The 9555-nt window shown below is 57.8% G+C and overlaps 2 protein-coding genes across 3 annotated transcripts in view; both read right to left on the bottom strand.

The window, feature by feature from the left end:
- Positions 1 to 4367, bottom strand: part of NCLN (nicalin) — a 27035-nt gene extending 22668 nt beyond the window's left edge. For both annotated transcript variants that reach the window (XM_023183640.3, XM_023183639.3), the window contains exon 1: positions 1768 to 4367. In XM_023183640.3, the coding sequence (XP_023039408.1) occupies positions 1768 to 1951 (184 nt within the window). In that variant the 5' untranslated portion in view covers positions 1952 to 4367. The remainder of the gene's footprint in view (positions 1 to 1767) is intronic.
- A 2099-nt stretch (positions 4368 to 6466) lies between these two features.
- S1PR4 (sphingosine-1-phosphate receptor 4) lies at positions 6467 to 9309 on the bottom strand. Its single transcript, XM_023183641.1, has 2 exons — positions 7704 to 9309; positions 6467 to 7462 (listed from the first exon to the last, which is right to left on the bottom strand). The coding sequence occupies exon 1, from the start codon at positions 9238 to 9240 to the stop codon at positions 8086 to 8088; it is 1155 nt and encodes a 384-aa protein (XP_023039409.1). The 5' UTR covers positions 9241 to 9309; the 3' UTR covers positions 6467 to 7462; positions 7704 to 8085.
- Positions 9310 to 9555: the final 246 nt, after the last annotated feature.

Consider the following 9555-nt stretch of genomic DNA (forward strand, 5'->3'; position numbering starts at 1 on the left):
AATTCTGCCCCTCAGTTGCCCAGGCCACGTTTCGGGGGCTCAGCAGCCTCCTGTGCCAGGCAGCAAAGATGGAGGCGGTTCTACAGGATGGTGCCAGTCAGGGCCCTTCCCTGGGGAAAATCCCAGCCAGCGTGGAAAAACGCGGTCAATGCATTAGGAGCCCCTGGCCTTCCACTCCAGCCCCTCCAGAGCCTGGGGCCTTGGGTTTACTCCACCACTTTGGCCCAAGGGCGCTTCTTCCGGACACTGTGGACATTAGGACCGGATCGTTCTCTGGGGTGGGACCGTCCTGGGCACTACAGGGAGTTGAGCGGCATCCCTGGCCTCCACTCACTCCATACCAGGAGCACCCGCAGTCGTGACTACCACAGATGTCCCCAAACGTCACCCAGCGTCCCCTGGGTTGACAACAATGGCTCTAAATGAAAACGTCGTAACTCTGGGGCAAAACGGGACCTAAGGCCAAAGTCTGGGTCCATCTCCAGAGATGGGCTCCCCAAGGGCTGCAGAGGCGGGGGTCCCCGCACCTCAGGCTGATGCTGAGACGTGACGAGAGGGACCAGTCCAGGAGAATCTGAGCTCGGAACTAAGGGGGCCAGGAGAACACGTGGACAGGACTCCTTTACAGGAGAGGCCAGCCCTGGACTTCCAGGGACCTGAGGGGCCAGGCTGAAAAGAAAAACCAGAAGGTTCTGGAATGCCAGGGACAGCTATAGCCAGGAAAAGACAAGCGAATGTGGAATGTCTGGACACTGGGGTCAGGGCCACGACGAGAGGGGGCGGGGCTGTTGAGTAGGAGACTTGCAGAATCCAAGGGCAACGGGGGCTCTGCGGGTGCGAATTTGGAAGGGGATGAGGAAATCCTGGAAAGATGGAACAAGTGGGGTTCTGGGAAGCGGGGGTGAGGAGGCTGAGCTGAGGGGGTGGGTGTGCATCAAAGGCGGGACAGAAAGAGGGTCAAAGGGAACCCCAGGCGAGTGGACTGAACTGGGGACGTGGGAGGAGACCAGGGAAGCTAGGCTAACAGATTCTGAAACGTAACTCACGAACTGGGACATGAGAGCGTCAGGTGTCTGGGGAGAAAACGGCCCTTGACGTGGGGACCGGTGACCAGGGCGAGAACACTCAGAGCGGGGTGGAATTTGGGCACTGGACAAAATGCACTTGGCACCCAGGGCCGTGGGAGGGGGTGGGGAATGCTGGACCACCGCGTCGGATGGCTCAGCCTGGCAGAAATCAGTGCGAGGACCTTCAACTCCGAACGCAGTCAGCTAAAGGCGGGAGGCCTGGGGACACGGACGTGACCCAGTGGATCCGGAGACCAACCAGATGGTCTCCAGAACAGGGCCCTGGGCGCTGGAGGTCAGGACGGGAGCGTCTGCTCAAGTGAGCCCGGACCGGGAAGCCCAGGGGGCCGAGAGGGCCCAGGAGGGAGAAACTCGGCAAGGCAGGTAGACGCAGGCCCAGCTGGGGACAGGGAAGAGGGGACCTATTGCTCCAGGGGCGCGAGACGCTTGGCCCGGCCACGAGTTCCGGGGCAGGGAGCCCTGAGCAGGGGCCGGGGACTGTGGGAGCGAGCGCGGGGGTTTCCTGGGCGCTGGGCAAGGAGAGTCGGGGTTCCAAGGCATCACGGATCTGCCTCGCCTGGGGCCTGAGCACGGGTCGGGCGGCCCAGGCCGGAGCTAGGGATTGGCCTGGGGCTGGCCGGGCCGGAGTGGCGTGGCCGGGGAGCGCGGGGAGCCCCGAGGGTGGGCCGGGGACACGCACCGTAGGGCTGGCCCTGCAGGTCGTACTGCTGCATGCGATACACGGTGAACTCGTGCGCGGCGTCGGCGGCGGGCAGCGGCGGCGCCACCAGCAGTAGCACGGCGGGCAGGAAGACGATGAAGCCAAGCGGCAGGCACGACGCCTTCAGCATGTTCTCCAGCACCTCGCCCGCTTCCTCCAGCATCCTGGCCGGCGGCGGGGCCGCGCGGGGCGGCAGCGGGGACGGGACGGCGGCGGCGGCGGCGGCTCCCGCGGACTCACCTAGGCATGGGTAGCCGCCGGGGTCCTGCGGGCGCCGCGCCGGGCAGCCCGCACTAGCACTGAAGTCCTGCGGGCACCGCCGCGAACCGCCCCGCCAGCCGCGCTGCCTGTCGGGAATTGTAGTCCACCCGGCAGTCGAGGAGCCCCCATGGGCGTTGTAGGCCCACTCTGGGACTCCCGGAAGGTACGGCAGGCTGTTCGGCTAATACTGCTGAGGTTTCACATAAACTCCAAGTCAAAAATGCAATAAAATGCTTTTAAAAACTATTTCGCAATATCACTATCTTAACCCTGTCTTTGGCGTGTGGAGAATTGGGGTGAGGGGCGAAAGGTGCGGACAGAACGTGACCTTCCGACCTGGAAGGAAGTTGGGGCTAAAGGGAAAAGGAAGTGCCTTGTGGCGCGCTAGGTCTTCTGGGAGTTGTAGGCCCATCAAACAAACACAAAGGGTCACGGGAACTGTAGTCTTCCTTGCAGAAATTGCTGAGAAAAACAAAAATCACTTAAGACTCCCAAGGATGTAGATGTCAAACTCCACGAAGGCAAAGACTTTTGTCAGTTTTGTGCATATGATGTATCCCCGGCACCTAATACAAGACCTGGCGCACGGCTGGTGGCCTATACCATTTTTGAATGAATGAATGAAAAATAAAAAGTCATGATAGTCAGTTCCTAAGGCAGGCCGCAGTGGGTTGTGGGACTTGTAGTCTGGAGCCTGTGGTTTGTGCAGGGATCGGTGGCAGGTGTTTATATTTATCTTTATTTATATTTGGGGCATACTTCTACTAAAAAAGTATTTGTTATTCATCAGAAATTTAAAGTTAATTTCTGGGTGTTCCATGTTGGTCTTTTTCTAAGCTGCCAACCCTAAGAACCCAGTGTCTCAGGGCTGGAAGTAGCTAAGGAACGTCCCTTTGTACAGGTGGGCAGACTGAGCCCCAGGGTGCAGCAGACAGTAGCTCTGGCTCTCAGCACATTATCATCCCAGTCTCCGTACAGCTGCCTGAGGAGTCAGGGTTTCCTTTCTGTCCCGAGTGAGAAGTGGCATTTGTGCTGATTAAGAGCCTGGGCTCAAATCCCAACTCCTCCGTTTCCCAGCTGTGTGACTTTAGGCAAGTCGCTTCACCTCTCAGAGCCTCCGTTTCCTCACATATAATGATAAAGAATCAAGCACTCTCCCCGCCAGCACCGTGTGAGAATTCTGTTTATTTATTTATTTATTTATTTTTGAGATGCAGTCTCTGTCGCCAGGCTGGAGTGCAGTGGCTCCATCTCAGCTCACTGCAACCTCCGCCTCCCCGGTTCAAGCGATTCCTGTGCCTCAGCCTCGCGAGTAGCTGCAAATTACAGGCGTGGGCTGCTGCGCCCGGCTGGAAAGGGAGTTTCTGAGCGTGCTGCCGGATCACTGAGCACCTACTGTGTGCCAGGCTGTGTGGTGGGTGCTGGGGACACAGCCAGGACCCTGGCAAAGTCACGATATCCACCGACACGGAGCTCGAAGTCCGAAGGAGGAGATGGATTGTGTGACCAGGGGCGATGGGAACTGGGATAGAGGACACACAGGCAGCTGGGGGAAGCCCCGAGGAGGCCTAGGGAGGAGAGGAAATCAGGGAGGCTTCCTGGAGGAGGTGACACTTAAGCTGAAACTCAAAAGATGAGCTGGGGCAGTCGAGTGAAGAACGAGGGGAAGCTGTGCCCAAGTAAAAGCAGAGCTGTCATGCAGGGAACGCAGGCAGCTGTGGGAGCCTAGAGGAGACCTAGGGAGGAGGAGAAATCAAAGAAGGTTTCCTGGAGGAGGTGACACTAAAACTAAGGTACAAAGAATAAGCAGGCAGAAGTTGAGTGACGAATGAGGGTAGGTGCGTGCTAACAAGGCCACTCTATCAGGGGCAACAAAGGTCAAGCGAAAAGCCCCCAGATGGGAAGGACCAAGAAATAATTCAGCTCAGCCAAAGCAGGGCAGAGGGGGCAACAGGGTCAGCCAACACGGGACCAGAAGGCAGACAGAGAGCTCCGGGCCTGCCCAGACTCCACTCATCCCAAATTCCACCAACACCGCACCTTGCCTGCTGTGGTCCCCACCACACACACAGAGAACAGGAATCAGGAAAAGATAAGAACTACCCTGGCTCATCATGCCTGCAGACGGGTGTTTGGGACTTCACTGGTGAAATGGCCGGCCACAGTTCCATCTGTCTGCAATTGGCCAGCAATAGTAGCTCATGCCTGTAGTCCCAACACTCTGGGAGGCTGAGGCAGGATGATCACTTGAGCCCAGGAGATTGAGACCAGTCTGGGAAATATAGCAAGACCCTGTCCCTCTCTTTTTTTTTTTTTTTTTTTTTTTTTTTGAGATGGAGTCTTGCTCTGTCACCCAGACTGAAGTGCAGTGGCACAAACTCGGTTCACTGCAACCTCTGCCTCCCAGGTTCAAGCAATTCTCCTGCCTCAGTCCCCCAAGTAGCTGGGATTACAGGCGTGCACCACCACACCTGGCTAGATTGTGTATTTTTAGTAGAGAAAAGGTTTCACCATGTTGGCCAGGCTGGTCTCAAACTCCTGACCTCGGGTGATGCACCTGCCTCGGCCTCCCAAAGTGCTGGGATTACAGGGGTGAGCCACGGCGCCCAGCCCCATCTCTCCAAAAAATATAAAAATTAGCCAGGTGCAGTGGTGTGCACCTGTAGTTGCAGCTACTCGGAAACCCAAGGCAGAAGGATCACTTGAGCCTGGGAGACTAAGGCTGCAGTGAGCTATGATCACACCACTGCACTCCAGCCTGGGTTACAGAGCAAGACCCTGTCTCTAAAATAGAAAAGAAAATAAAGAATTGTCCCCTCAAAATCTACGTGATCATATCATAACCCCCAGGACCTCAGCATAGGATGTTATTTGGAAGATAGGGTTGTGGCAGATGGCATTAGTTAAGATGAGGTCATACTGGAGCAGGGTGGGCCCTTAATCCCATATGACTGGTGGCCTTAGAAAAATGGGGAAATTGGCCGGTCGTGGTGCTCATGCCTGTAATCCCAGCACTTTGGGAGGCTGAGGCATGCAGATCAGCTGAGTCAGGAGTTCGAGACCAGCCTGGCCAACATGGCAAAACCCCATCTCCACTAAAAATACAAAAACTAGCCAGGCATGGTGGTACCTGCCTATAATCCCAGCTACTCGGGAGGCTGAGGCAGGAGAATGGCGTAAACCCGGGAGGCGGAGCTTGCAGTGAGCTGAGATCCGGCCACTGCACTCCAGCCTGGGCGACAGAGCAAGAGTCCATCTCAAATAATAATACTAATGATAATAATACATAAATAAATAAATTAAAAAATAGGAAAATGAGCCGGGCTTAGTGGTGGATTCTTGTAGTCTCAGCTAGTCAGAAGGCTGAGGTGGGAGGATCGCTTGAGCCCAGGAGTTTGAGACCAGCCTGGGCAACTTAATGAGACCCTCATCTCTTTTTTTTTTTTTTTTTTTTTGAGACGGAGTCTCGCTCTGTCCCCCAGGCTGGAGTGCAGTGGCGCGATCTTGGCTCACTGCAAGCTCCGCCTCCCGGGTTCACACCATTCTCCTGCCTCAGCCTCCTGAGTAGCTGGGACTACAGGCACCCGCCACAGCGCCCAACTAATTTTTTGTATTTTTAGTAGAGACGGGGTTTCACCGTGGTCTCGATCACCTGACCCTGTGATCCGCCCGCCTCAGCCTCCCAAAGTGCTGGGATTACAGGCGTGAGCCACCGTGCCCAGCCGAGACCCTCATCTCTTAAAATAATAAAGGTTGAAGGAATTGGGGGAGTTTGGACGCAGACCCAGGGAGGACACCTCGTGGAGATGGAGGCAGAGATGGGGGTGATGCTTCTCCAAGCCAAGGAATATCAAGGATGCATGCCACCAGCAGGACCTAGGAGAGGCCTGGGCAGATCGCCGTCAGCCTCAGGAGGACCCAGCCCTACTCACACCTTCATCTCAGACTTCCGGCTCCCAGAATTATGACAGCAGAAATGTCTGCTTTTCAAGACTCCCCATTTGTAAGACTGTCATGGCCGCCCTAGCAAATTGATATACTAAGAGACTAAATTTTTATCTTTCATTTAATCTCTTGGTTTTTTTTTTCCTTTGTTTTTGCTTTTGTTTTTGTTTTGAGACAGAATCTCACTTTGTCGCCCAGGCTGGAGTGCAGTGGTGCGATCTCGGCTCACTGCAACCTCCACCCTCCGAGTTCAAGCGATTCTCCTGCCTCAGCCTCCCGAGCAGCTGGGATTATAGGTGCCCGCCACCGCGCCCAGCTTATTTTTTGTATTTTTAGTAGAGACGGGGTTTCACCATCTTGGCCAGGCTGGTCTTAAACTCCTGACCTCATGATCCACCTGCCTCGCCCTCCCAAAGTGCTGCGATTAAAGGCGTGAGCCACCGCCCCTGGCCTAACTTTCATTTAATTTCAATGAATTTTCTTTCTTTTTTATTTTATTTTTTAGAGACAGTGTCTCACTCTGTCACCCAGGCTGGAGGGAAGTAGTAGCACGATCACGGCTCCCAGCAGCCTCGACCTCCTGGGCTCAAGTGATCCTCCCACCTCAGCCTCTTGAGTAGCTGGAACCACAGGCACGCACCACCATGCTCGGCTAATATTTTCAATTTTGGAGGATTTTTTTGTAGAGATGTGGTTTCACCATGTTGCCCAGGCTGGTCTTGAACTCCTGCGTTCAAGCATCCTCCTGCCTCGGCCTCCCAAAGTGCTGTGATTACAGGCATGAGCCACCACGCCCAGCAATTTCCATGAATTTTTAATAGCCATGTGTGCCTCACGGCTGCTGTATTAGTGGGTAAATGGCCCCTACACACCGCATTCCCCATCGTGCAGTGGAGAAATCATGACTTAAAGCAGAGCTGCCTGAGCCCAGGAGGTGGGTGGGGTGGATTCTGACTGCCTCTGTCCAGACACTGGACGGGACGGGGCTGGCTTGGTCCTGGGAGGAGGTGGTCGAGAATGTCTGCCAGCTGCAAGTGCTGGAGGCTTCCGGCTTCACATCTGCACTGAAACTGCGGCTACCCACCCCATGGGGCCACCGAAATATAAACAGATTCAAATTAAACACAACCTACACTGCGAAATTCAGTTCTCTGCTTGCACTGTAGCCCCGTGGGGCTGGTGTCTGCCGTACTGAATGGTGTGGAGCTGGCACGTCTCCACTGGAGTTTCACGGGACACACAGCCATCAGCCTCTGTGGCTGGTGCTGAGTGCGTACCGGCAACCTTGTGCTTAGGCTTCAGTGATTAAACCACTTTACAGACCGGGAAAGCTGAGGCCGTTGGTGCTGAAGGGGATGTGAGGGAAGATCCCCCAGGCCAGGAAGCCAAGGCGGCTGCCTCTGCCGGCCCCCAGACTGGGTTCCCAAAAGATGCAGAGACCAGAGCCAGTGCGTAGGCCCTGCCGTTTCTAAAGGGGAAGTGAACAAAAAGAGGCGGGGTTAACTGTCACTGTTACCCCCACTTCCTGCAACGCCCAGAGGTTGTTCACACACGTACACTCTCCACCCTCACAGCCACGCCTCCAAGGCACTGGCCCGTGGCCCTCTCTAGCGAAGACACACCTAGCTGCCCCTAGATCCACAGCCCCCCTGAGCCACGGTCCCCGCACATGCACACAATGGGGAATAAGAGGCTGCAACATCACGTACCATGATCGAACTTCAGTGTTGCCAGGACATGCATCCCACAGTCCACCCCTTGCAGCCTGGGAGCCCTACGGAGGCCCGGAGACGGGCCGGGACTTCCCAAGGATCACACAGAAGTGGGAGTGTGGGGAACCCACTCGAACCCACACCAGGGCACTCTCTGTTCCTCCAGGGGGGTGGGGTGGTTGCCTCCTTGTCCACGGTGACCATGGGAAGCCCATTTGGCATCAGAAGGCCCAAGAGGCCACCGGGAAGACCACGGGGGCCTGTCCCATTCTCTGCTCCCCATCCAAGCGAGGCTCCGTGCACACGGCTTCCTGCACCCCAGGAGGGCCTGCCTGGCACGCACCCGGTGGCTGCACCGTCCGTACGCAAGGCTGCAATCTCAGATGCTCCGCACGCTGGAGATGCTGGACAGGGGCTCCCGCATCCGAAAGCTGAGTGACCGGGAGCCCCGAAAGCTGTCCCTCGGCCTCAGAGAGCTGTCGGTGGTGGAAGTTCCAGAGTGAGCCTCGACGGCCCGGGCCAGGCAGTCCCCAGGACCTCGCATGCCCAACCGGAGACACCCGCAGCAGAGGAAGCTGAGCACGGCTCTGCACACCTCCCTGCTGCGGAAGGAGTAGATGATGGGGTTGACCGCCGAGTTGAGGACGGCCAGGGCCAGGATCCAGTCCATGCCCCGCAGGTACTCCTGGGCCCAGAGGTTGGAGCCAAAGACGTCAGCCAGCAGCAGCCCGAAGAGCGGACCCCAGCACACCAGGAAGGCCAGCAGGATCATCAGCACCGTCTTCAGCAGGCGGCGGGCCTTGCGGCGGGCAGCCGGGCGTGGGGCCTTCTGCCCGCTGGCCTGCACCAGGTGGAAGATGGCCCCGTAGAGGCCCATGATGGTAGCCAGGACGACGGCGAAGATCAACAGGCAGAAGAGGATGTAGTGCTTGGAGTAGAGGGGCAGAAGGCTGGAGCAGCGGTCAAAGGCGCACAGGCAGTTCCAGCCCAGCAAAGGCAGCATCCCCAGCAACGTGGCCAGCAGCCAGCAGAGGCCGATGAAGCTGTAGACGCGGCCGGTCTTGGTGGCCCCGCTCTCGGCCACCGGCCGCACCATGGTGGCAAAGCGCTCCCCGGCGGTGAACAGCAGGCTGAAGGTGGAGGCGGCCAGGGCGGTGAAGAGCAGGCCCTCTCGTAGGAACCACTGGGCGGGCGCCAGGCGGAAGGTGCGGGCCCCGGACAGCAGCACGTTGGCCAGGTAGGCCGCGCCTGTGAGCAGGTCACTCAGCGTGATGTTCACCAGGCAATAGTAGACCCAGCGTCGCGACCGCATGTGGCTCGTGATGGCTGCCAGCACCAGCAAGTTCTCCAGCACCACCAGGCAGCTGGCGGCCACCGACAGCCCCCGCAGGGCCCCCAGGCCACCGTCCTCCGGCCCCCCGCGCCCGGCCAGCCGGCCCGAGTGGTTGTAGTGCATCACGATGAGCCGGCTGTGCCCGCCGGCCGCCAGCTGTTGGCAGGACTCGGAGGCCACCGGGGTCCCCGTGGTGTTCATGGCCTCCCCCGGGGGCTGACTGAGGCCCCGAGGCAGGGTGGAGCCGCCCGACTTACTGGTCTTGGTTTCCTGTTATTTGAAATTTCCTGTTATGTTCAAGGTACCCTCCAGGGTGGAGGTAAGGCCGAGGACAGGGAGGGGCACCCCAACGGTCGGCCCCCACCCAGGCTCCTGGAGCCAACCTGCTGGGGCCGCCCCAGCTGTGAGACCCCCCCGCCGACCTCTGCCCCGGCTGCCCTCTTCCTGTCCTGGAAAGCCAGAGACCCACAGGGAGCCCCAGAGCTGTCAGTCACAGAGGGGAAATGGGTCTCCACT

The sequence above is a fragment of the Piliocolobus tephrosceles genome, chromosome 21 (assembly GCF_002776525.5).
Source record: "Piliocolobus tephrosceles isolate RC106 chromosome 21, ASM277652v3, whole genome shotgun sequence".
Lineage (NCBI taxonomy): Eukaryota > Metazoa > Chordata > Mammalia > Primates > Cercopithecidae > Piliocolobus > Piliocolobus tephrosceles.